The sequence below is a fragment of the Echiichthys vipera genome, assembly GCF_963691815.1.
Source record: "Echiichthys vipera genome assembly, chromosome: 4".
NCBI classification, from domain to species: domain Eukaryota; kingdom Metazoa; phylum Chordata; class Actinopteri; order Perciformes; family Trachinidae; genus Echiichthys; species Echiichthys vipera.
Genome location: NC_139829.1, coordinates 22,537,408 through 22,565,261, shown reverse-complemented (window position 1 = coordinate 22,565,261; position 27,854 = coordinate 22,537,408). Strand labels below are relative to the sequence as shown.

Sequence of the window (27,854 nt, the reverse complement as noted above, 5' to 3'; positions counted from 1 at the left end):
CCATTTACCATGTGCATCATCCCTGCAGCATCCTAGCCTGATATATTGTTCACCCTCTAAATGAGTGGCACTCTACATCTTGGCCCCGCATAACAGGGGCCCAATAATCATATTAAGAATGGTACGGAAAGAGAAAAATACAGAGAGAGATAGAAATCTTTAAAAAGATTCACTGTCCTTGGACTGTCTTTACACGGCGAGAAAGACATTTTCTCTTTTTTCTGCGAATGTGCTTTTTTTTCCCTTTTTTTTCTCTGTGAAGGGAATTGTACTGCCTGTTATTAATGTGCTTTTGACAGCTTAATTTGATAAGCGGGCTACTTGTTTAAGAAGCCTTGGATTGTTCTCATAGAAAGACCACGCTTTTTTTCCCCCTCCCATGTTCTTCAAAATGCTGCCGCACAGTCTGGCGATGACCCAGTTCTGAGAGATGGTCGAAAACAAGGAAGAGCAGTGCAAAATCCACAGGGAAAAGAAAGGAGAAAGGAGAGAAGGCAAGAGGGTAGCGGGAGAGGGAGAGAGAAAGATAAAGTGAGAAGGGATACTATGAGTAAAAAAGGCACTTGTGGGAAGTTAACTCGAATGCTTTTCTTTCTTCTCTCTCCCTCTCGCCTCCTCCTCACTCTTACTCCTCCTGCAATGAGCAGCCTACCTTCTTGCGCTCCTCTTCCCAGTAGCCTAATCTGAAAAGAAACGCTAAGAATGATAACGGGATTAGCTTCCACTGCTCGCCCGCTCCCCTTGGTTAAGTACACGTGTAATGAGTTGTTTATTTGGGATAATGCACAGTAGGTGTAGCAGAAGCCCACAGCTGCCCTCTCCTCCCTCCTCCTCTGCTTACATAGACACACTCACAAATATATACACACACACATGCACACACAAACACATCAAGTAAATGTATAACACATGCAGTAAAACAGCGATGTACATGCAGCATACGCAGTGTGAACACTGACATGCGCAGGTTTGTGCAAATACATACGTTTACACACTCAACCCTCTTACAAACACACCCACACATGCAAATTCCCACACACAGCTGTGATGCAGGTCACTTGCTGTGTAGGCTTGTGCAGAGGAAGCAAAAACACGAGTGGAGGGGGTAACGTTCTCAGGCCTCACTTGGGTCATAAGGCCAAGGGACATTTCTCAGGGTGAAGAGAAGGGGAAGAAATGCAATGATATGAGAAAAAAAAAATGAAGGGAAGGAACCAAGAGAAGGAAAAGGGATATGTTGTGCCTGCTAGTCCGCACGCGTGTCCGATGATCTTGTGTGCGTGCGCGCCAAGTTTGTGAGCATGTGTGTACATACATGAAGTGGAAAAAGCTGTTGCCTTGTGGAGGGGACGTGCTCTGCTATCATTAGCTGGGGGGGTGGGGGGTGGTAGGAGGGGGCAGGCGAGGTTATGTGAACGGTGCAGCTGTGCTCACAGCAGAGGGATTTGAGTGGAGGGGGGGAACTCCAGTCAGCCAGGTCCTTCACTGAACCACCAGCTCGCAACTCTGAGGAGAAGAGAAGAGAAAAATTCAACCAAGCAGCGAGCCTTGTGAACCAAACGCAACTCGCCGCCGCCCCCTCTGTCCGCCATCCCTCCATCCCTCCATCCCCCCACTCCTTCACTCCTCCGCTCCTCCACTCTAGCCCTTTACTTCCCAAATAGGAAAAATAAATAAATAAAGATTGATGCTTGACGACAAGGATAAGAGTGCAAGAGAGAGGAAGAGGAGGAAAAAAGATTTATATATAGTGTAGGGTATGCGATTTTGTCAGTCATTTATGGTTTTACTGTCCATTTTTAGCTCTGATTTTAGTCAAAAAACCTTTTAATTCATTTTATAATAATGATAATGTTTATTTTCAAATAACTGTACTAGGAATACAGAATTGTTGTTCAACTTTGCTGCCTTTTTGTTTGGGGGATTTCCCTACGACTTGATGTACAAATCTAAAATCGCTCAAATTTGTTTAAAGCCTCCTCCCTGCCTCTCTTATTTTGCTCGCTGAAAGAGTCGGAGCCCACGTAGCGAAGGATGGCGCGGCAGACGAAGACCCAAACTTGCTTGTCAAGCCCGTGTGATCAGTCGCAGGAGAGAGACAAGGCAGAGGTGGCTGAGAGACGACAGAACACAGAATGGCATCGACGTGCACTGCTAATGCATTCAGCCTGCCACCATATCCAACAACAAGGCGAAATATCACACAACTCACTTCACAAGATGTTCCTACAACAACAACATCAACAATAACAGTAACGTATAAATGCGCACACACGCGCAGGCACACCGGCGTGCACACATGCATAAATAACCACATGCAGCATGTTAAAAAACCAACCATGAGGAACACGAATTTTGAAAGCAAACAAACAAGTCAGAATGTAAGCAAGTTGTCGAAGACTTTGTGACAGAAAAATAAATGAAAAATGAAAACACCTTTTTGTTTCATGAGAAGGGGAGCTAAATTGCTGTGGTGCACCAGACATTCAAATTTCGGAATAAAACATAAAACAGCAAAAGTTCTTGGTAGATTTTTAGCATAACTGTGAAATACTGTACGTTATGCACAATGGTAAGCGCTGGGCTAAAAATGGAGCGTGGTCAAACAGCAGTAGTCCTTTGGCAAGAGATTTATCTTCATATGATACAGTGGCCTTCACTGTAGCCACATACTGAGAGCAGAGGCACTCTGCCAAAGCATGTAGCTTCACAGCAGTAATTTAATATTTGTTTGTCTCTATTATTTCATTCTCCCCCTCTCTCCCTTCCTTATGGGGGTTAAGTAACAGTAAGCTTTATCAGATTACTGGGTCTGAGGTCTCTTTCAAACCTCTCCTTGCCATCTTGATTTTGTGCAGCTGTGCAGACTCTTTAATCATGCGCTATCTTTTTTCACTCGCCCTCCCCTCCTCTCCTCCCTTTTTCACGTCGTCCCTCCTCCCTTAACATATGTTAATTGGCTGCTTTCTGTGACAAATTACGAACTCTCGCTTTGATGAGGTCGGGTTGTGATGGTGCTGGGAGTGGAGTATAGTGGAACTGCCAGACCCTCGCTGGTTCCCCCTTAACCACTCCAAAAAGGAGCGCGGCACCCAGCCGATGACTAATGAGAGGCTTGGACTGGGTCTGGCCCAGCTCTGGCCTTGGTGGGGCCACTCCCCTAAACAGAGGCTGATCTGTAGGTACTGTATGCCACACACCCTCCACACTCCATGCAACCTTTATCCTCATGCACCCCACCACCAGCTCTCCTCTGTCCTCTGGGAACTCTAAAGTACTGTGAGAGTAGTCCAGGCTACAGGCTGGAAATTATTACTATTTTAAAGCCCCTTGTATATGTTATGTGATTTTCTTCATCATAGAGCTTGGATACATGATGCTTTTTTTGTTTTAACTTAAAATGCTTACATCGTGTGTGGGTGTGTGTGTGTGTGTGTGTGTGTGTGTTTGTGTGTCTATGGGGAGACTGGAAACATTATACCAGACTCACTTAAACAAACACTAACGACGGAACAATCTCTGTTTAATGATGCACAGCGTCAACAGGGAAACAATGCTCACCAATAATCAGCACAATCAGCTTGCGGTGACCAGAAAAAAAGAGGAGTGAACCTGACATCATCCTAGTAGATTTGTTTTAAGTGTTGGGTGGGGTGTCAAATTCTGACTCTGTCTCCCTTTAATCTTTCCTACTGGTTCTTTTGCTCAATTTCTCTCTCTCCCTCTGTCTCTCCTTGTTTCTGTCACAATCCCTCTCTCTCCCTACTCCTACAATCTAGGTTACTCGGTTTCATAGCAGAGCACAGGGACCTGAGGAAGAAAAAAAAAAAACAGAAGGTCGAATCTATGAAGGACATCCTTGTTGAAGTGTGCAACCTTCTACCTCTCTGCAAATTACCCACACACTGCATAGACTCAAAGCAGTGCAGTGGCTCTCACTTCAGGTCAGCAAGGCTGTCACAACTACATTTAGGGGGAGGGTGGCGGTGGTAATTTTTAGTTTGTTTTTTTTTGCTCTTCTAACGTTATTTTTAACGTTTAAACAGCCAAAATCTGTTTTCAGTTTTATTGATTTAAGTTGATGTTCTCAGCACACTGAACACAGTACAGAAATCACCAGCAGCTTCAGTATTGTTGTTACAGTCACAACTTTAAAGATAATCACTTCACATAATAGTTTAATTGTGGTATCCAAATTTGCAGATGAAGTGAGACACGGGAAAATAGTAAATTCCACAACTTCCCCATAGAGCTGCCCATCACCACATGCTGACTACAAAAACGGCCAAAAAAGGAAATAATTGTATTTACCTCTTCCCATCAGCAAGTATCCAAAATAGATAAAAGCTAAAAGCAAGCATGCGTTTACATACAAGTCGATACACACATATACACATGAATGCTGAAAAGGGTGAAGAAAAAGGAAGCGCGCCAGCACCTCGTGGTTGCATGAGGGTTAGCCATGTTAGCATTAGCCTGCGGGCCTTAATTGAGGCCAGGAGGGAGCATTTAATAATTGCTGTCAGAAGATCAAATTTAATTCTCCTCTCTTCACAGCCACCACTGCTGTAGGGTAGAGTGAAACAAATTGTCATCAGAGATTTCTAAATGAACAAAGCTTTTAATTAGGGTGATTAGAATGCTGTGACAAAGAGAAAGAGCAAGGGGCCGGGGTGTGATGAAATCATCAGTGCATCGTCTTAACCATGATGTCTGGTGTTGATACAGTGTGGGGTGTGGGGAGGAGTGGGAGGAGCAGGGGCTCACGACTACTGGGGAAGTTTGCTGTGCTTGAACATAAGTAAGCATGACCCATGCAGCAACAAGCCCTTAGCCTCGGTTTCAAACCTCTGACACAAAGACACACATATACTGTACACACACACTCTCTGCCCTCCCACTGGAGAATATTGCTAACATCCTGCGACATTGTCATACTCGGCAGGGAACATAATTGGGTGAATATGTCAGCGCTTTGTGTTCTTAGTGACATGACTCCTGGCTGTTCCCGTGGGGGCTGGGTATACTCATTGAAGGGTTTATACTGCAATTCCATTGCATTTGTTCATTGTTCATTGCAGCGTTGTTTTTTCCACTTGTTTTATGAACATATATAGATAAGCAGGGATTGAGTTATCGGTGAACCTTGACACATACTTGTGAATGATCATTCATCTACACGTATGTTCATCTTCTGTTCCCGTCCCTTTAATATCAGCAGTTGGTTACACCTGGGTCCTGTGGTGCACATGTGAATTGAGACAGTGGTTTACACTCGCTGGAAAACATGACCTGCGGCAGAGTTTTTTTTATATAGGAGAGAGACAGAGGAAGAAGTGAAAGAAATTGTGGCAGTGTTGATAAAGTGAAACTTAAGTGAAGTTATTTGTGTTTAGACATCAGATGTGCGTATCACCGCAATCTGCACCACTTCCATATTCAAAACCAATTCAGTACCTTTGTTTTTTTTTCTTCTGCCCAGCTCCACTTTGTTTCCACCTTGTACTGTGTAACCTCTATTAAGTTGATTTTTTTTCACTCTATCATCTTTTCTATCTCTACTTTATACTTGAATGCGCCCATTGCCCTTCCTTATGCTCATGCCATGGAAAGACTGAATGCACTAAATGGTGATTCATTCCAGCCTTTCCGGGGCCTCTTCAAATTGTGGCTCGCCTATGCTTCTGCTTTTTCTTCTCTTCTCCTTTTTTTCTGATACCATTTTTTCCAGCTTGGCACAAGGGTATGTGGCGAGTTTGTCATCGCGGTCCGCTAAGTTTATTTGTTTATCACTCATGGCTATAAGCCCCAGTCACAACACAAAGCTGCTGACAATCGACAGGGAATGCATTTTTAACCACAGCGGCTTCTTTTCCTCCCTATCCTTGTCTGTCTAGCTTCCCCATGCTTTTTCATGTGTACCCTCTTGCTCATCTGCCTTTGGCCTAGCAGCTGCGGCTTTACAGCCCCTGGCCTCCTTTCAAAGAGGGGGTTGACACATTGTGTCAAGTCATTTTGTCCTTGGGGAAGTCAGCAATGGGCTATGGAAAGATGGCTCTCACCTGTCTCTCCATACAGGCTCTGACGGATGACTACCTGCCTCCATTGCAGCTCTGATGGCCCAGGGCTCCTGTTTGCTAGTGCTGAGTGAGAGGTGCAGCTGCCCAAACGAAGGGCAGGGCTCTGTACTATTCTACCTCCATTTATCCCCACTCTACCCCTATACTATTACCCTACTGTCTGCAAAACACATGAAAATGTCTAAATCGAAAAATGCATACCTGAATCAATCACATTGAATTGAACAGAAAGTGTTTTACGTCAATAACAGGAAATTATAAAGGCAATATTTTTTTCTGTGAAAATACAGCTGCATTCAGACCTTTTATAGAAAGTATATTTTCTTTGGAGCCATAATGAAGTGTCACAGAGGCCAAGTAATAAAATATACAAAAACCCAAATGTCAATTGACTAAATTTAATACAGCTGATTTGAATTCACAATAAAAATATGCTTATACATACTGTATACATAAAATATACATATACATACAGTATATGAGAATGTTGTATAAATTGATCAGATTTTACATAAAAAGCTGATCACATGTATGATACATCAGACACATCACACATATTGTGCCACTCTAATCACAGGAACATATTTACCCAAAAAATCTGCAAAGTTCTATCTGAAATTTATTCAAAAGTTTATATCATTCAAACATTTATTTGTTTAATACTTTAGCTTTCAACCCTGTTTCTCCATTAGAGTTTTCACAATATGTTATGCTGCCTAATTGAAAAAGTTTAATTAAGAGCTTTCTGAGTGTATTGACACCAAAAGAAAAAAAAAACATTTTAGGGAACTCAAAGTAAGGCCTGTTCATTAAGTGTTTTGCTTCTGTTTATTTGCACTTATCAACTGCTGTTACAGATTTTATTTTGATTCCCAATTTCTACTCTCTGAACAGAGTGATTTGGGGAAGGAAGCACCTTTTGCACCTTTGATTGTCTCTGTCTGCTGATGTCACATCCTTCCGCTGAGCTGTGTGTGCGTGTATGTGTCTGTGTGTGTGTGTGTGTGTTTCCTGTCTTTCTGTCCTCTGAGACCCCGGGGCAGAGCTGTTGGATTGAAGGATCAGGGTTGGGGGGGTGCTGGGGGTGCTGGCAGATTCTCATTAGTGTGAAAATCAATTAAGTTTAAAGTTGAAGTATAAAGTTTTAAGTTGAGAAATTGGTTGAACCGTGGTGGACCAGAAATTTAGAGCTAATCTCGTATCACTTGAGCTGCTACTTAAAACAATATACTTTGTTCCATAATGTCAGTCACACTTATGAAATTTGTCGCAACCACAGGCTATTGGCTCACTTTCCTCCTCATCAATAGACAGGTGCCTCAGTTCTAAGGCATGTAGAAATTGAAAATAGAATACATGTAAAACCGTCTCTGTCTCACTAATGATCCAACTAAATCATGAGCTAATAGAGCGAGACAGGTGAAGACATATCCTCCAACACACACACATAAGAACACACCTCCACACACACACTACAGGCTCTCAAATTCAAGTTTAGCTAGAATGTTCACTGGGAAGGAAAAACAAGGAATGAACACATTTTAAGATGATCCACCACTATCGCTCTAATCCCCAGATGTACATGTTGCTAATCTCTTTAGCCGCTAACATGTTAAATTAGCCCTAATATCTGCTGAGATTCAGAGCCATATAGAAGCCCACCTACGCGTGGGCTACCACCCAGGTTTAGGTCACTCTTTTCCCTCAGCACTCCAAAAAGATATAGACATTAGAGTGGGGAGATGGGGGTGGTAGGGGCTGAGGGAAGTACCAGTGATAGCCATTCGTCACCCTGCCTATCTCGCTCTGACAGACGGGGAGTGCAGCGTGCCACGTAGAGGAGTCACTGCCTGTAATGACATTAGAGGCACAATGAGACCTGATACACATTTTTTTTCTGTTCCCATTCTGCCTGGCCATCGACTCGCTCCTTTGCTTGATCCTTCCTCTCCTCTCATTTCTGCTTGAACATCTCCATCCATCCTGACAGGAGATAAGTGCTGTGTGCCACTATTTCCAAATAAAGCACAAACACATATAATTGCGCTCACAAGCACATCAACATTTATACCGCCGTACGCATATATATCTACATCAACGAGTAATGTAAACCTCCAAAAATCCACACATCTGAAAAAAACTTTAATGTTCTCGAGGAAAAAAAAAAATCTACATCACAGAAATACTTAAGTAAAAATGGAGCACTGTGAGTGTGTACTGACATTCAGATTGTATTTGGAAAACCATATTAAAGCGCTTTTTCGTCCTCCTCTTCAAGGAAATGGGAGTTTATTTAAAAAGAGAGAGTGTTTATTTAATGTACCATACACCTCCTAAAAGGTTTACTTACTGCAGTTTAATATGTTATTTCAAATCCTCACAACCACATTTCCTAGGAGGATAGGGGATACTGACGTGTATATTGTATACATATATATATATATATATATATAAATAAAAATTTCAGGACACATGCTATTACCAAATGTGTTGCAGATGTACCATGAGCTGAGGCCGTGCTGAAGAGGTGGAGTTTCTTGTAAAAACATCGCCAATCCTGTCGTGATAAATCACCTTCCCCAATTTGTTATGTGTAGAATTAGGATTTGAGAACATCGGCATCAGCAAAATTATCTGCATGCTGCAATTACAGAATTTTCATTTGACCATTTCCTCACAAACAAATTTTGCAGAAATAATCATAGATGGCCGAAACTTTTGTTCTTGGAACTAGGGTTCTCCTCATTCACAAACATTACTTTGCAACTGTCTCTCAAAGTGACAAATTAGCCTGAGCATGACTCAAGGTAAAGTTCCTAATTTTGTCTTGATTCAAAGTTCTTCAGTGTCTGTCCTCAATAACAAAGCCACATTAACAAGCACCCTACAGACCGTCTATTAGAATGTGAAAAAGCGCCATGTGCTGTATATTAGTTTTTAGTGACTAAACACTTGGGAGAAAGGCGACCTAGAATCAAGCCTTGTGGTGCACTGAGTGTATATGTTCTCATCGTCCTCTCAGCTCCACTTCTGAGACTCAGAGAGAGAGAGAGAGAGAAAGAGAGAGCGAGAGAGGGAGAGAGAGGGAGAGAGAGAGAATGCTCATTAGATCTATGTGCTGAATCGCTGCTCCCTCTCCATCTCTCCCATCCTCCCCCAACCTTCATCCCTCTCTTTCTCTCTCTTTCTCTCTCTTTCGCTCTCTCTCTCTCTCTCTCTCTCTCTCTCTCTCTCTCTCTCTCTCTCTCTCTCTCTCTCTCTCTCTCTCTCTCCGTCTGCTTAACAGATGGGAGGGTCGTGGGTACAGCTCTTCCCCTCCCCCTGGAGAGGCCTGGTGCCTGTTCAAAAGATCCCTCTTTATGCTTCACTCGATTTCCCTCTCTTCTCTCCATTTCTCTGTTTTCATCTCTCCACTTTCCCTGTCTTTCATTGTCACCTCTCCAACTCAAAGCACAGATAGTTGGGACCCAGGTTATAAAACAAGCAGAGGAGCAACCGTTGTCCTTCTGGCTGCTTGGTGCCAGCATGCTCTCTGACCCTAGCAGTTGCTTGCTCCAGCCTCCCTCCAGTTACCGGGCTAGTGTGAATGCAGGCATACCATTAGTCAGACTCCACAGAGAAGATAAAGACACTCTTTTGTGTATTCTTAATTTTCCACCTCTCATTCCTGCTTTCCCTACGCCTTACTTTGGGATTAGTAAATTGGCTTATTGTAAACAAGCTTGTTAGTTTACTTCTCTCTCGCTCTATGTGTCTTCATTTTTCCTCTTATTTCTTTCTCACCTCATTTGCCTTCTCAAGGTCAGGTGTCAGTGTCTGCCCCTGCGAAGAATCCCTGCTGTGGATTACTGCCCTGTGCCACTTGATAATGTTCACTAAGCAGTGCTTGTTTCCTGCATTTCCCATCATTTCGTCCTCCTGGCGTCATTAGGCTAAATTGGACTGAGTGATTCAGTGGTAATCTGTTAAGTTAACTGATGCTCCATCCACCATTAGGGAAAGAGAGAGGGAAGGGAGCCCGATGAGGAGGTGGGCACGCAGTTCTTATCCAGAAGCTGCCTGGCACTCGGGGAAGGGGGCGGGTGTGAAGAAAAGAGTGTGTGTGTGTGTGTGTGTGTGTGTGTGTGTGTGTGTGTGTGTGTGTGTGTGTGTGTGGCAGGAGAGGAGGGAGAGGTGGGGACTGGGGACTTGTGTAGGAGGAGGTAGAGTAGACGAGGCAAAAGTGTGAAGGGATGGCAAGAGAGGGGGAGGCTGAAGCGGGGAGGCACCGACACGGTGCTAAGCATCAGCAGAGCCTCACCTCAGGGAGTGTTGGCTGGTGCTGGGAGCCAAAAGCAGGGATTAAATGTTCAGGACACGGGCTTAGTCTTAGTGTTAATGTTACGTAAGGCCTAAGGTGTTGCCCCAGCGGTTGTTGACATTGAGAGGTTCAGCTCTGCTCAGTGGGCTGTGGGAGAACGAAGAGGAGGTGGAGGGCCAGGAGGCAGGGATCACAGAGGTAACGCCTCCTTGCTTGGAGTGATGCCCAGGCTAGGTAGTGTTGAGCACAAAGACTGGGAGGGGATGCTGCTGTCAGCCTGTGATTGAAGTATGCCGGCTTGATTGATATCCTTGTCTGGCTGTCTTGTGCCAAGCGCCTTAGTGTTGGCTTGTAATCGTAGTTTGTCTGACAACATCCTTCTTTGTTTTCTTCCAGAGGGCAGCTCTTTGTTTTTCTGTCTATGGATGGGTGTGTTTGCACAGAGCGATGCTAAAATGTTTCGGATAGCCTCTTCAGAGCTGCCACTGAGTTATTTTAGATTGTGTTATTATTATGATGGTGCAATTCGGGTGTTGTCCTAACTGCCAAATTTATGTTTGTATCTAATTTCTTCCATAAGTGGGCGTATGCCAAAACCATCAACTCAGGAAGTTTGTTGTCATGTATTTCATCATTGTTCAAATTGTATGTATAGTCTCACCTTTTTCCATTTTTGTGTGATGAGTTTTTTGACAGATAATCTCATAATATACGCAATAATCAGTGTGTGTCATTTTGAAAGAACCAAGCAGTACAGAGCCTGTTCTCTTTTGCAAAGGGAACACGCTAAACTTCTGTACTACTGCTACAGGCCTCCGTCTGTCACAAAGAGATACAGTATCCCTGGATGTCCCTATTACGCACTTTCATTATCAATGTCCTACTCTCTAGCACAAAGAGGTCAAGTGCATAGCAATGTGCTGCGCTCACCTCAGGGGTTTAGAGCTTTCTTGTGCTTTCTCATGCATGTTACTCAATAAATACATGGATTCAGGTTAGGGGAAGATAAAAAAAGGAAGGGGAAAGAATGTTAGCTACAATGTGTATGTATGTGTGAGGGAGTGTGCAAAGGAAAGAATATGAGAGTGAGGAAGAGAACAAGGGTGTATGAGAGAAGAGAGAGAGTGATAGAGAGAGAGACAGAGACTGACATGCCTTTTGGTGAAGCGGTGTCGTCTTCCACATCAATGTCTGATGCTTGTGCTGCCAGGTGCCGGAAATCTGGTTCAGAAAGGAGAGAAGAGAGAAGAAGGGGAAAGTAGAGAAAAAAAGGCAGGGTAGATGGAGGATTTTTTTTTTTTTTAATGTGACGGCGCTGACAGCTCCCCTGCATTGCACTGAGCTTAAATAATGGGATGCTCATTTGCATAACGAGGGACGTTATCACCTCTACTGTCAAAAGAAAACACAACAACAGTTCTTCTGCTCCTCCCTGAGATAGATTGGGTTGGCCTACTTTAGCACTCTGGAGAGATGCACTGGAGCTCTGGCTTAGCCAAGCTCACACAAGAACACACACATACACACACAAACACACACACACACACACACACACACACACACACACACACACACACACACACAAACATACACACATACACACACGGACACACGGTCACCCACGCAAACTTTTTGGAGCACAGCTTTCGTCATCATACGTGCAGTCCAGCTCTTCAGCTGCTGGCCTTCACTTCTCAAACACTGATACACACACACACGCACACACACACATAACACATTTCGCCGTGCACACACAAGCTGACGCGTAAGTGCATTTATTCAGATGCTACTCAGATGCTTTCATTGACAAGCAATGTCTCCAGCTGGATTAAGTTCAGGTTGGAATTTAGTTTGGAACGTCCTTTTACCGTGTTTCAAAAGCTCACTCTTGGCGCTTTTTCTTCTTTTCTTCTTCTTTTGTTTTTTTGGCTTTGTTTTGCCAGAATATGGCAAGAGTGATCTCTGTTTTACATCTGTATTCTATCCTGCAACTTATGTCTGCCATTTTGGAGATGAGCTGCAGATAGAGTAGAAAAAGCTGTGTCTGGCAGTTCCACTGTCAATACAGTGCAGTTCGTGGCAAGAGACAAAATGTATTTCTCAGTCTGGAGGTAATGTTACAGTGTTGGTGATTAGAGCGTTTAAGTTAGCGGCACTTCCAAAACACTGTCAAACTCCCTGTGAACGAAGCGAGATCCTGACAGCGCTGTCTCCTCTCATAGTCGGTGCCTGGGAAAAAAAAATGCAAAAACTGATTTGCATGATATCGACAGTGAAAAACACAGCAGTTCTCACAACACTGTTGACAGATTCTTTGTCTTTATTCACCCTCCCTTGTGGCTGCCACGATGCCACTTTTATTATTTTTTTTCTCTCAGTATTTTGCCATATTTCATTTCATGTAATGCTCATCCTATCCCCCCCCACCCCCCACCCCATTTCTTTCTTGCAGGTACGGATGCTGGAATCTTTGAGTTGATTGGAACAAATAGAAAGCAGAAAAACGACAGATAAAAGAAGAGCAGAAGAGTGAAGAGAAAGAAGAAGAAGAAAGAGGAGAGAGACGAAAGCATAAAGTTCTTTAGAAAGAGGAGAGAAAGAAAGAGACGGGGACGATGGGGAGGAAAAAGATTCAGATCACGCGGATTATGGATGAACGCAACAGACAGGTACGTCCCTGGGGGATGGGAGGATGGATGAGTATGAGGGGTGGGGGAGAGGAGGGGTGGAGGATGGAAAAAGGAGAAACACCCTACACCCCACATAGCCTTCTACAATGAAGGTCTTCAGGGAGTCTGGGCAATATGTGAACTGGGCGACAGAGAAGTGTATGCGGGGGATAGCACAGTTATTGCTTTGGGTGGAAGACTTCCATTGGGTTATAATGGCAGGTTTGTTTCCCCTCAATCTAACAAACTGCTGTTTTGTTTGGAGTTTTCCAAAAAGGGATTCGCATGAGAACATTTGTAATCCTCAAAAATCATTCTGCATATCACTGCCCACTCTAAGGGCTGTGGCCTACACACAACTTTAGCACCCTTTCACACACCCAACCTCTCACACCATGCCACCCAGTTTAGCACACTGGCAGTGGAATATTACCGGGAAGAGAGCGGTAGCACCGGAGAGTCAGGGTGAGAGAAAACATAAACAAACAACCAAACAGAGATGGGATGGTCTATAGTGACATACTGGAGTGGGCCAACAGGGTGGAGATGGGATACTGAAACAGCATTTATCTTGAGCTAACTCTATAAAAAAAAAAATAGCACCATTGTAGCTTTCCTGTGCATAACACAAGAGATACAATTAGTACAGTCATTTGAAAAAGAAAAAAAAAAGATCCTGGTCAAATAACAAACCTAGCAATAATGAAATTCTTGCAAGTCACTTTTTAACAACAGCTGGCATTACTTGAGAGAGAGACATAATAAATTGTGGACAACGTGATTTAAGCAGACACTACCGTCTGTGGCAGGAAATAGATAGAGACAGCGCTCTCTCACTGCCCTCAAGGCCCACAATTGATCACTTCCTGTGGCACGACTGACCAGTGACACTTTGTCAGCTTCCTGGCAGCCCAATTGGATCCATACGCTGCTAGCATGGCCCCTGGATCACAGGTCAAACAGGCACACAGGCTCACACACCTTGGCTGAACACACAAGCCCGATTCATCACTTTTACCACATCTTTATCAAATGACATCCATAAGAATAGTCCAGTTTGTCACAGTTATCAAACACGCTCATTTGCAGTCAGGGAAAAGTGACATAAAGAGCTCAAGGAATCGATTGGGCAATACTGGAGGTGTAATGACAGCAGATTGCAACCCCTGTCATGACTTCTCTCAATGAGTGTGATTGCAAGTAAAAAGAGAATAGTGAGATCGGAGCGAGGATGTGAGTGTATCTGAGATAAAGACGTAATCATGATTTTACTGTCTGTGACATCTCAAACAGGGTGCTTTTAGAATCACAGCCGCAGCACAAGGTGAGAAAGATACATAGGAAGAAAGGTTTAATAAACAGGACACAGACAGTGTGTGACAGTACACCTGTGTTGTCTGTATTCAGATGCATGCATTTGTTATTGAAAGAGAGACAGACAGACAAAGACAAGAGCAAGGAGGAGGTCACAGAGTTTCAGATGAGGACTAAAGCTATCGTGTTGCTGCAGCACCCACACTTCCTCCATACTGTTATCTCAGCCCTTCATTCTCATCCCACCTTAGACTGGGCCCGCCAGTTGCTCCAGGCACTTCGGCTCCTGGAGGGAAAGAGGGAGACAGGAAGGACACCTGAGGGGAATCGATGCCTGAGATATCCGGGCTTTACTTACAGAGAGAGGAGAGGAGTGGGGAGGAGGGAGAAAAGGTTCAGGGAAAGGAAAATCGATATGTCACTGGATTTCATTGTTTTGATCTTTGATATGATATATTACTTATTTAGTTGTTTGTTTTAGTTGAATAGCAATTTCTACTGATATGATGTCATCCAGTCATGTGGAAAACGCCACATGCATGCAGCGCATATGCCATTCAGTATCATTCAACCTGCGGCCTGAATAAATGACATCATCATATTGTGTAGAGGCGGAGATCACAAGACAGAGACAGAGACAGACACAGAAACTTAAATTTTCTTCTTAAAAAAAACCCCGGAAGCTTTGGCTTTGCATATTTTCACTTCCTTTTTGAGGAAATGTCCCAGAGCCCAAGCCAAATAAACACCAGAGAAGTTTGTGTAGCGTTGCTTTCAACCTCGCATTCTTTACATACTTTTACTGTTCTAGGTCTGAAATGTTTAGCTTATGAAATATGAAAATATGAAATATGTTATATATATGGTACAATTTTTATTTTAGTCCAAAATAGCAATGTAACATTGCCCCTGATTCTTACATTTCTAAAAGACATGTCTAAATACACACTTCATACTGCAGTCCTCTATGGAGTGGCACCACTCTGTGTGGCTGTCAACACTACCATGCCACCTACAGGGCTACACTACTTCCCCACCTCTACCCTCCCTGTAGCAGTAGTATCAAAGTGGGCACAGGGTCTGGCTCTCCCTGGGCGGCCACTTTGGGCTGCCACCCCCAGGCCCAGAAACACTTCCCCAGAGCAGGGGCAGAAAGGCCAGGCCTCCCTGGCGTTGACTGGCTGCCCGGAGCTCTGGACAGTGGGCAGCAGTGTGTGAGCCCTGGCTCCAAGCCCCCCGACCACTCAGACCCTCTCCTAGCCTTGGGCACATGAAAGAGCCCCCTGTGCTTTAAACTCATGGGCTACACACAGAGAGCAGACTCTCTTACCCCAGCTAACACACACACACACACACACACACACACACACACACACACACACACACACACACACACACACACACACACACACACACACATGCAGATAGGCACACACACCTACAGCACAAGATGCATGCACAGGTGTGTGTGTATACACTGGCATATATTTGAAATTTAGCAGATTATGCACTTAGACACATACTTAGATGGTGTATTTAGTGTCTTGTATACACAGCAAAGACAAATGCATGCTTGCAAACACATGCACACTTCTAAAACACATCCATTTCTCTGGAGTCGGTGTTGGGATTGACTAATTTGCTGCAATTGGCTCTAATTAGTGTTACCTCTCCAGCCAGTACACTTAGTGGGCTTAATTTAGGATGGCTTGTTTGTGCAAATCTGTGTGTATGTGTATGTGTTTGTTTGAGACATGTGGTTACCAAGGGGGAAGGAACCCAGGGCCAAAGGTTAAACATGGATCAGGTCATCAGTGACAGGAAGTAAAACAACAGGATCTCCCAGCTCCCACAAACAACAGTCACACTAACACATACTTGGCTGGAAGAGCTGAAAAAAACCCGACATGTTTTTAGTGTCTTCCTGCATATGCCGCTTCTCTCCCCTCACCATGTTAACTGCAGCGCTGCAGCTGAAATACAAGGTCCTTTTGTTTCTTCGACAAAGCATTCTTCTCTCCAATCAACAGCACTCGGGTGAGAAAATGTGCGAGTGAAATTAACAGCAGGAAAATAATGAGGCCCACAGGGTAGCTCCTCACCCTTGCACCCCTCCTCTAATTCCCTATTTCCCACCTTCTACCATCTCCTTATTTTACCACATTGAGTGGCAATGCTCTCCGTCATATGTTCAGCGCTTCAAGACCTCACCTGAAGAAGGCTCATTAAACTCTCCCCTTCTCTCTGCTGTTTTTTAAAATTCTCTTTTGCCTTATGTCTTGGTTTGTTTCTCATTCACATAATCTATACCATGATTAGTTTTGCTAATTTTCAATCAGTAGAAAGTTTAGAAAGTTTGTCCAGTTTCCTCTTGTTTCTTTCTGCTATAGTGTTCATTATGCTATAATTTAATTTCCAAAGTCAAAGTCTGTTTATTTCTCAGGTCGTATTTTGAATATTCAAATCTTAGTATTATTATTATTATTATTATTATTATTATTATTATTATTATTATTATTATTATTATTATTATTATTATTATATTACTTTGTTTTTGTTTTTTTTATTACGGTTTATTACTAGAAGCTAATTCTGAGCTGTGCTTGTTATAAGAAAAGTTAATTTAGTGATTGATGTGTGGGGACATACAATCTGTGTGAAAATCAGTTTAAATCAATCCGCTTGTTTTTTTGTTTTGTTTTGTGAAAATTGTAGAAAAGTGAAAACGATGTGCCTTAAATATACAGTGTCAGCCTTAGTGCCACGACAAAAGTTTAACCACCACAAATGAATGAAACAAAGTTATTTTTGTCATTCTGGCCACTAACTTGGGCCTTGCAAATGTAACATCCACTTTTTTTTTTTGGTCGTGGGGCATATCCTTTTTCAGTTGCGGTTTTTCAGCATAAACAGGAGCATACAGAAAATAGCCAAGCCAGGCATTATAGTGCTGTCCCGAAATGTAATTACGAGTTCTGGTAAGAAGAACAATCTAAACTGGTATATATTTTAAGATACCTATAACTAAAATCAACATAATTAAGGTTAGCTTTTAACTCTTCAAAGTAGACACTTTTGACTGAGACACTGAATGAAGAAATGTTTGGAGTCCGATCCCTCTTGTCCCTACAGTACAATGAAGTCACATTGCAAAGGGATGATAAGTGGGGTTTTGAGGAGAGAGAAGATCATAGCATATATTAGAGGTGGTACAAAGCCTCTTTTGTCATAATGCCCCTCTTAACAGCTTGTTTGGCTGTGAGGCAGAGTTCAGGCCCAGGTCTTTGGCTGCTCTTATTCCTTTTGCGTAAGCCTGCGTCTTCCTTCTTGGCCCCTGACAATGGGATAAGTGTTTGTCTCAAGACAAATTGTGCTGCTTCATAGCTGACTGACATCTACTTGTGTGTGTGTGTGTGTGTGTGTGTGTGTGTGTGTGTGTGTGTGTGTGTGTGTGTGTGACCACACAACCATGTTTGGTTTTCTAACCAGCATTTTTTGGTGCCTGTCTCTCCACTCCTCCTCTTCCTCCACCTCCTCCTCCTCCTCCCCCAGGGAAGCAGGCAGGAGGTGGGAAGCAGAAGCGAAGCCATTGTGAAGGGGAAGCCACTGGCCTCTTCCTGTTATGAGAGGAAATGCATACAAATGTGCTTCCTGTGCGTCCGCCCCCTCTCTTCTCCCTCCTCCTCCTCCTCCCTCCCCTTATTTCTCTTTCCCTTCACAACCATGTGGCAGAGAATCAGCCACTATCCCTTCTTTCTGTTCATCCCTTGATTTATCCTCAGCGTCTTTTCTCCTTTTTTGCCAGAGGAAATATGAGAGGTCAATTTCGCAGAGCAAAACTGATTAGTTAATGTCCAGTGATAACATTCCTACTTATATTACATATAAACACATAAACATACATGTAGAAATAAAAGAACCAAAAGCTGCAAAAATGTATTAAAATGAGCTGAAGGAAAGTGTACAAAAGAGGTATGGGATATGCTCTGAAAATAGACATGATGTTAACGCTTTTAGGTGTTTACAGGGTGTCTGTCTGAGTCTCTCTTGGGATGGGGTTATGTATGAGGATAGGGGTGGAGTGAGTGAGTGATGAGTGAGTGACTATACGACAGCGAGTGTAAGTAGGTATTTAATGTATGTACTATTAATAGATATTATGAGAGGGGTTTGGTCTTCTTCAGAATTTGAGAAAGGATGCCTTAATTTGAAGGAAAACTGCTATATCCTGTTGTTGCCTTGAGCTTTTAGTAATCTCTTAGAAGGTTAAGCTGTTGTTGTAAAATTTGGTAAGTGTTAGTGATATTTAAGAGGTTACCAAGCACAACTCATTTTTTCTGGTGCAGATGCACAGCCTTGATGCATGTGTTAAGCATCTTTGTTCATGAGAACTTTACCCTGTAACCATAGAACACACAGAGACGGCCCTAGAATCATACAGTGACATCATCATGCTATGATTTAGTCCTTACTTCAACAAATGCCAAAAATGGTCTACAGAATTTTCCTATGTGTGTGCACGTGTGAAATTAGGTTTCACACCCTGGTTACCAATTTACTGTGAGAAGACGCAGTCGGGTTCACACTCACACTGGTCCCTTTTACCAGTACACAGTTGCAAATGTGGAGGAACGTCATGCTCTCTGTTATTAACATAGTGGTGTGTCCAACAGCACCCACTGACCAAGGAGACAAAGATTACACCCACGCTGACATACGGGTGGTTTACAATGTTTATTTTTCATAACAGAGGCTTCATTCAGTGACATGAAGATATTTTGTACAACTTTATCGAAAGGCAATACCAGCATCAGAATATATAGGTGCTTGAAAAAATTAGAAAAGTATGAATTAAGAATAACAGATAAACATTGTGTTTTTTTCTGCACAGTTAATTATTTGCTCCCTCAACATTTTAGAAATACTGGAACAGGGGAACTTTTAATGGTCATCGATTCAGTGTCCTGTAAGAAAATAAGTTCATTATCATAATATTTGTATTATTTCATGAACATAGTCTACTAATCTTTTCACAAATTCTTCGGTTGTTAGCGTTTTTCTGCTGAGAAAGGCATCACTTGTCTTTCACTGTCACATATCTGCAAATGATAGTGACAACACCAGCTTGCATGTTGATGACCTGGAAGGGTCACATGGCAGCATCATGTGAGGCCATGAAGTCACGGCAGTTACCTCAAGCAGTGAAACTGAATACTGAACATAAAAATTCTATACATGAGGTACAGCACAAATGCACAGAGCACATCCCACATGACATTTTTCACCAGTTTTTACCATCGAGACAGCATTTATGTGCAGGCCAACCATCTTTTGCGTGTGTGTTCAAGCACACTTTATATGCCTATATGCCTGCGTATTTATGGATGTATGTGCATATAGCGTGAGTAATATATGTGATTTGGAGGTAGCAGGTTGTACGTGTCAGATTGAGATGTGGGGGTGTGGCGTGATATTTATGTAGGTGTTATTGTTTGGTCAGTTAAGGTTTTTCATAATCACACTCATTCTCTTCTTGTGGTGTTGTTAAAGTCAGTCTTCTGTAAGTGTGAATTATGATATGTGGGAAATGCATGCAAAGTTCCTCAAAGCTCAAGACAACTTTGATTGCATTCAGCTTTTGTTTTGAGAAGCAGTATATTAAAAGAGGCACTACTTTTTTTGTATGTGTGTGGTTGTGCTGTTTGCGAGTAGTCCACTAATATGTGAGCGATGAGAGCCAGCATGTGGACCTCCCCTTTGAGACTTGCGGTTCTGGACCTCTGGGACTCACACCCAACCCACTGTATGCACCTCGTGCCACCTTTTGAAACATTAATGGCCCCAGCATTAGAGTGTATGACTGAGCAAGTGGGTGATAACGGAGCTGGGCCGGTAGCTAGCTGTGTCCTGTGTTTGCCCCGGTGCCCCTTGCATCAAAACACCAGGGGAAGACAACACTCTACATGTCCTGTTCCTGAATAGTCTGCTTTGACCTTATGTCCTACAGTCCTGTCATCTTATTCACTTAGTCATGTACGATTGTACTATAGCTTTGCGGTTGTCAGGCTGGCGGACCCCTAAGGGTGTGTACGTTTCAGTTTTGGACGATACAGCTCAGAGTGGGCTGGCTGTGACAATTAATCTTATTGTCACAAGATGCTTTTTGATCTTAAGGTGTTAAGAATGAGGCTTGTTTTTTTTCACATTTTAGTATGACTGTGTAAATGTCAGCATGGTATTTAGAGCCCAGGGGAGTTTTCCTGATGTCCTCGGTGAATCAGGTGCGTGTTTGTGCCGAGGTACAAAACCTGCCATCGGTTTGTAAGGAGTTAGAATGCCGCCCATGTCTCCGGTTTCAGCCTCTGCTGTCTGACACGTAGCTCAGCGTGATGCAATGACATCAATGGAAAACTTTTAGGGGGGGAATCTGGTCCAGGATACAGCAGTTCATGCAAGGTTTTGCCCACTCTCCATGGAAAAGGAGACAGGCAGAAAGATAGGGTGGAGGTGAGGGATAGTTTGATATTCAGTTTCTCTGGTGCATCCTGGGAGATATGATTTCAGGAAATCTATCCATCAATATCCATTCAACCCTATCTCATCTTTCAGACCTCAGAGTTGTAAAGAGAAAACGTGAAGGGCAGTGCATTATAGATTTATTCTGCAAAACTATTCATGCATTACCCACATGATCCACAACATACAGAGATCTCTTCTTGAAAGGCTTTCTTTGTAAAGGTTTCTATACCTACAGTTAAAGCCTTCATAATTATACTCAGAACATGTTTAAATGAGTGTCCAGAGCTTTTCATTCTGTGCATTTTGGCCCACTTCAATATAAGAAGAGAATAGACAGTAATCAACAAATTGAGACCATTAGCTACCAGCTGGGCACAGTTCTGGCAGTTTTTCCTCTCAGCAAAAAAAAGCTTTGTCAATACAGATCGTCAATGTAAATAATGCACTCAGTCACAGAAGGAAATACAAGCAAGTTCAATACAAACAAAGCAGTGTTGCTCAGAGAAGGAAGCTAGCAGTGACATATTCCCCATACAGCCGAAGAGCTTGCACACGTGGCTAGAAAAAAGTAACCAGGTGCAACTCACTGGAATTAACTGAGTTTCACTGCTCTAGTTTTGATCCAAACAATAGAGGAAGAGGCTGTTCTATTTTGACAATGTGGGCACTTATATGTGTTATTAAGGGTACCAGTCTGGGCCTCATACGCACATACCCAGAGAGAGAGAGAGAGAGAGCGAGAGAGAGAGAGAGAGAGAGAGAGAGAGAGAGAGAGAGAGAGGGAGAGAGAGAGAGAGAGAGAGCGAGAGAGAGAGAGAGAGAGAGAGAGAGAGCCCCATTAGAGAAACAATTTTTGTGGTTTTAGTTAAGTGCATTGTCACATTTGAGCACTGATAAATAGCTTCAAGCACAGTCAGGGACCCCAACCTTTATTTTTTATCAGAAGCTTGTTATTCACTATGAGAGGCGGTTAATTGGGCAACAAAACAACTGAACAATGTGTGTTAATGTCACTGTGAGAACATAGTATGCCTCAGCTATTTCTTTTTTAGATTTAAATAGTTATTGGTATGTGTGCTTGTGTGTTTTTTTTGTAAAAACTAGAGCTAGAGAGCAAGCACATCCATGCCATATAAAAGGGATGTTTTAATGTTCCATGATTAACCTCTGTGTGCTTTGATGTACAAGCAATAACTGATCTTTTTTACCGTTATCTGTCTGAGACAGAGTATTTTCAGTTCCTTAAATAAAAGCACAGCTTCTTTCTTTTTTCCTGGTATAGTGGATGGACTGTTGCAGCCAGGGGTTGTTGAACCATCAGCAGACTTCACTTTCCTTTAATTCAGTTTCCCTGAGAATTAGTCATTTTAAAGAGAAAAAATTCTCATGTCAAATGTCTATTTCTTCCCTCATTACAGAGTGAATGTGTCGAGGGCGGGGGACTTTTTTGCTATAATTAAATGATGACTACAAATCAGAAAAATGGATTGATTTGATTATAGCCAAATTCAGTTCGGTGACACTGTATGTGTGAAGAGAAATATTCAACCCCTCATATCTTAATTGTTTTTTTTTATCTCCTTTTGCTTAGGTGACTTTTACAAAGCGAAAGTTTGGCCTAATGAAGAAGGCGTATGAGCTGAGTGTGCTGTGTGACTGTGAGATTGCCCTGATCATCTTCAATAGCACCAACAAGCTGTTCCAGTATGCCAGCACAGACATGGACAAGGTCCTGCTAAAATACACTGAGTACAACGAGCCCCATGAGAGCAGGACCAACTCTGATATTGTGGAGGTAAGTTACAAGAAAACACAGACTGCACACATAGCATGCACGCACAGAGGCACAGGAGCACATGCACAGACACATGCACACTCATGCAAACACACAGAAACAGATGGTTAGAGAATTTGTGACTCATTCAGCAATCCTTACTTCTCTCTTTTGGTCTTCACACCTAACATAGTGTAAGAAATAATTGCTCTCATAGTTTGTTTGTGTTCTCCAATATTAATCACTTTAAAAAACAAAAAAAAAGTTTTAAGACTCACAGTATATCATTAATTTTAAAATGTATAATATCTTTATTTGTATTGCTTTTGTGCTGTGTGTACTTTGTCAAAAAGGACACATTAGCCTATTATTGATCTGGACCTTTCAGACTGTCCCCTATGGTTTGCAATCACCATCCCCTCCCCTTGGAGTCTTGTCACAGCTGGTGTGTTGCTTAGACATGGATCGGACTTGCTTTGGACACGTTGCTAGTTTAGCTCAAAGGCGATGTTAGACAGTGCTTTCAGGCCAGCCAGTGGGCAGGTAGATAAAGCAGGAAATGATGCTGGCACCCTCCAGGATCCCTTAGCTCTCAACATGAACCTGTTATGCAACATTCACACTGTAGATCTGAAAAACCTGGTGGGCAACACACACAGGCATATATGCATTCATGCAGAGTTTATCGCTTCCTCTTACGTGAAACATTGGCACTCTGCTTGCTGATTAAACTGCACCTGTCCTGCAAAGTTGAGTAAATAATAATTTTCAACTGTATGCAAATGTTACTTACAATATATTCAGTATTCTTGTTTTCTGTGTTTTTTACAGTATATATGGTAATACATAATAATGCTTAGCATGCTTAGTTTGTAATTCAACAGGCACCTGATGGCAGCATAATGTTAGTTTCCTAGATTGACTTGGTCACAATTCAAGCACAAATATGAAAGGCATGAAAAGTGGGGACCAAGTGAGATCAGTGTAATTGAGGTATTACCTTTGCACACACACTAACACTTATGGAGCTGGCTAGCCAGCCTAACACAGGATCAAACAGCATGTGACTTGTTTTTATCTTTTCATATGGGTGTTGCTGGGCTTGTCACCCGCCCACAGGTGGACAGGCCCACCGGGAACAGTCCTGCTATTCCAGATGGCACTCTGCACCTGAATACAAACCTTTTGAGTTTACACATTGATATCAAATGTCTTTTGCCTTTTGCCTTACATTATCTCCATCCTTTATATAATTACCTGTTTCTTCATTTAATATTCTGAGGTTAAAAAAACACATAAATAAATGTGGCTTGCTGATGTCATTATTGCTTTGGTTTCATCACCATTTCCATTTGCAGTCGAATATGCAATGTGTTAATGTAGCTCATACATCAAGGGATACAGCACTCAACATATGGCTAACCGTAATGACGTAAACAAAGAGAATGGACTGGGTGCATTATCATGGACAGTATTTAGAATGACAAATAAATCCACTAGATGCATCATAACAGCCTATTATTTTTTTGCAATGCAGTATGTGCTTTTATTCCCTTCCGATAATTCATATTATTGAGCCTTTTTTGAATTGTTAATGTGGCTGAGGCTATACAGTAACTCTGTAAGCTTAGATCCTTTTTTAAAAACATGCAATCAATTTTGCTGTTTACATATAAGCAGCAGCCCCAAAGCTTAGTCTGTATCCATATGATTTGTTACAGCTTGTGTAGTAGAAGCATTTCAGAAGGGATAGAAATATCCTCTATGCATTATATCATTTACATTAATCCATTTAACATCCACTCATATCCCCAGTGTGCCTGTAAGCACCGGTATCCTTTATGCACCAAGCCCTTCAGCCACTGTATAGTCAGTGTATTACCCTGCCCCAGCTAAACCCATGAAGAGAGTTGTCACATGTTTTAGCAAGTGCCTGTGACGAGAGCTCCCTGCTTTGAAGCTCTCTCTTTAACTGTGTCTCCATTAGAGAGCAGAGGATGGCTAACGTGTAAACAGCCGTGTCAGGGGAAGACGCTAAAGAGCCTAGTGGGGGAGTGTGCTGTGGAGCACTACCTACACTGTGATCCCTGGAGGACTCTGAGCGACTCACAGCGGGAGAAATCGATCTGAAGAGGCCTTCGGCCTTAGCTACGGTGTGCTAACAAGATTGGCCACAGGGCTGACACTAGCATGTTTAGCGGGAAGAGGGTGTGTGGAGAGAGAGGGGGAGTGAGGCAATAGAGGGGGGTGGGGAGATTGGATCTCTCCCACCGAGCGCTGTGTGCTGCTGCTAGGCTACGTCACAGTCGCAGGAACGTGGGTGTGTTGTTGAGTTTGGGAGGAGGCAGGAGCGAAGCGGACTTCCTGTAGAGATGACAGGATGATGAGGAGGAGGTCAAGAACCAGATGAAGAGCTGGATTTAGGGGTGTAGATGAAATCTAGGTTCCCTCGCTGAGGAACAATATAGCCTTAAATATGACATCTGATATCTGACATATTTGATCTCCAATTTGTAGAAAGCTCTTGTCTTTAGAAGTATAAAAACTGCCTGCATCTCTCTCCCTCTGTTGCTGCTATGCCTGAAGGTGTAGTGGGAGGAGAGGCAGAGGTAGGGGAGCGGAGCTTTGAGTGTGGGCGGCTGGCATAGAGGCCTGCTACATTAGCAATAAAGCTCTGTGTAATTAGCATGTCTTGGGTTGATAATTAGCGTTGTTGAGAGAGTGGCACTGAGAGCGTTGCTCTCTAGCTACAGCATGTTTACAAGAGGCTGGGGGGCTTTTTTCTATCCCTCTCTCTTTATCTTCTCTTTTTTATCCAGTTTTTAATTGAACATACATAATCTCTGAGAGTTTTTTTGCATTAGGGGTTGATTCTATGGATGGGTCAATGGGTGTATGTTTGTGAGGGACCGAAATAGGGGGACTGAGAGAAAGAGAGCAAGAGAGAGCAGAGTGGTAAAGAAGGTCTTGATGACTCACTTGAAAACAGTCTCAGCTGGGAATGACACTTCCACAAATATCTGTGGAAGCAAAAGACCAAGAAACCAAAGCAAACCCTCTCCGGAGCACAAGCAGTAAAACAAAAGAAGCATTGCTAATCAAAATGGCTTATTACTGTCACATTTTACAAGGCATGACATACAGAAACCCATAATAATTACATAAAAACAGTGTCAATCCGAGACAAACTGAGGATATGTTTTTTTCATGCTTCATTTAATCCCAAGCCACACGTACTGTCATGCAGGATACAGTGGTATCTAGTCTCCCCCAAGAGACTGCAATAAAACATGTACTACATGGTGTTATCAGCTGTTACATAAACAAGCGGGGATGTCCACTTAATTAATGCTAATTGTTCAAAGAGACATGTAAACTCATCCTGGCTCTCATAGCTTGATTAAAGCAAACACAGAGACGAATCCTCCTATCATTGGATGTCCAAGTGGGGTCCAAATGTATCGTCCTGGCAGCTCTACAGTACACTCCGAGTCTGGCTCGAGATAAAACAGTCAAACATGCAGATAGATTTCCTATACTTGCTGTCTGCCAGGCCTGTTTCCTGGACATGCAAACGGCATTAGAGGAGAAATGGGAAGCCGTGTTGGGCAATGACAAGATAAGAGATCCATCTCTCCATTTTCCTCTCTTTTTTTATTCCTGCTTATAGCATTCACGTTCAGCTCTTATTAGTGATTTATTATGCCAGTATGGGGGTTGTTAATGGCAATAGCACATGAAAAAGTCCTTTCTTTCCCCTCCCGATGATTGCAGATCAAGCCCATACCGAAGCAGCGCTGGCTGGTTCTTGCTGTGATTGAATGGCCCCAAATCTAACAACACTCTTGGGCTGTGCCAAATCCTTATTCCACAATGTGTTTTTCCCCCTCTGTTGAAACAAAGAACACAGGTTTGTGAAACAACTAAAGGGTTAGTAAGTGAGCTCTGATTGGGAGCTATATGCCCTCAATGCCTGAATATACCTGGGTAGAAGGATACAAGGATGCTATAATATTTGTATGTACTGTTTGTGCATACACATACAGTGTAAGCTATTGTCCTCACACACACAAAAAGTGTTTTTGGCCTGTGTAAGTGTGTGCTCTCAATGACTGCACTGCATGGAAATATGCTCGTGTACATACACGGTGACAATTGGCTCGAACCCTGCAGAGCTGACGGCATTGTGATGACCTCAGCCAGCACAGCACTGTCTTACGCCATTGGCTCAAGTATCACATGGAATGGCACATGCCTCTTGGTTCTGAGCTGACCTGCCTGCCTGCTTGCCAACCTGCCGGAGGCAAGGCCATTGGCCAATCCCATTTCCAGCAGATTAACCTAATCTCAAAGTTCAGCTCACCCTGTAATCTTAAACGGCAGCAGCAGGGACCTGCCTCACCACCAAACTCATTTCTCTCCCTTCTTTTCTCCTTTTTCTCTCCCTCTGTCCTCACCTAGAAGGAACTATTGAATGAGAGGGGGAAGGGGGGGGGGGGGGGGGCAGAGGGATGGATGAGTGTGAGAAGGGAAAGGAGGGAGGGAAAGAGGGATAGAGGGAGGAAGGCTGGTAATTATTTCCAAAGGTCATTCTGTTAATGACTACCCGCTTGGCTAATGAGATTCAGCAAAGCTCCCTCACCATGTTTCACCCCCACGTATGTTTCACCCGTGTGCCGAGATGTGTGAGAAGCACAGGTGTGATTTCAGCCCAGTGACAGTCCACTGGAGGGAGGGAGGGAGGGGGAAGTAAGAGGGGGTGCAGGCTAGGGTGGAAATGAAGAAACATAAAGAGAAAGTATATCAAGCAGGTATGTCTGGGAGATGGCAAAAGAAAACGATTAATGTAGCATACCCACACAGAGTTCATCGCATAACCTAACAAAATGTTTCAACTGGCAATAAAACATGATTTTCCACACATTCTAAATACTACAAAGACTAATTTGGCAGACTGTGCTGTCATTTACCTCAAAAATTCTCTTCTTTATTAATTCAAACATCCTTTTCTCTGCTTTCTCATAATATCCTTGCAAATCAACAGGACATGTGATCCCCCCTTCCTGACGTGCCAGTGTGCTCATGTTCTGCCTCACTCTTGTGAAAATATTTTTCAGCATGTGTGCTATTCTATGTGCTTATTTGGTTTATAAACAGTATGGAGAACATTAGCCTTAAGGAGTTTTCTGTGTTGATCA

General features: G+C 42.9%; 1 protein-coding gene across 7 annotated transcripts in view; it reads left to right on the top strand.

Moving 5' to 3' along the window:
- Positions 1 to 27,854, top strand: part of mef2cb (myocyte enhancer factor 2cb) — a 72,097-nt gene that overhangs the window by 19,874 nt on the left and 24,369 nt on the right. For all 7 annotated transcript variants that reach the window (XM_083911821.1, XM_083911820.1, XM_083911819.1 and 4 more), the window contains 2 exons: positions 12,833 to 13,049; positions 22,474 to 22,677. In XM_083911821.1, the coding sequence (XP_083767947.1) occupies positions 12,996 to 13,049; positions 22,474 to 22,677 (258 nt within the window). In that variant the 5' untranslated portion in view covers positions 12,833 to 12,995. The remainder of the gene's footprint in view (positions 1 to 12,832; positions 13,050 to 22,473; positions 22,678 to 27,854) is intronic.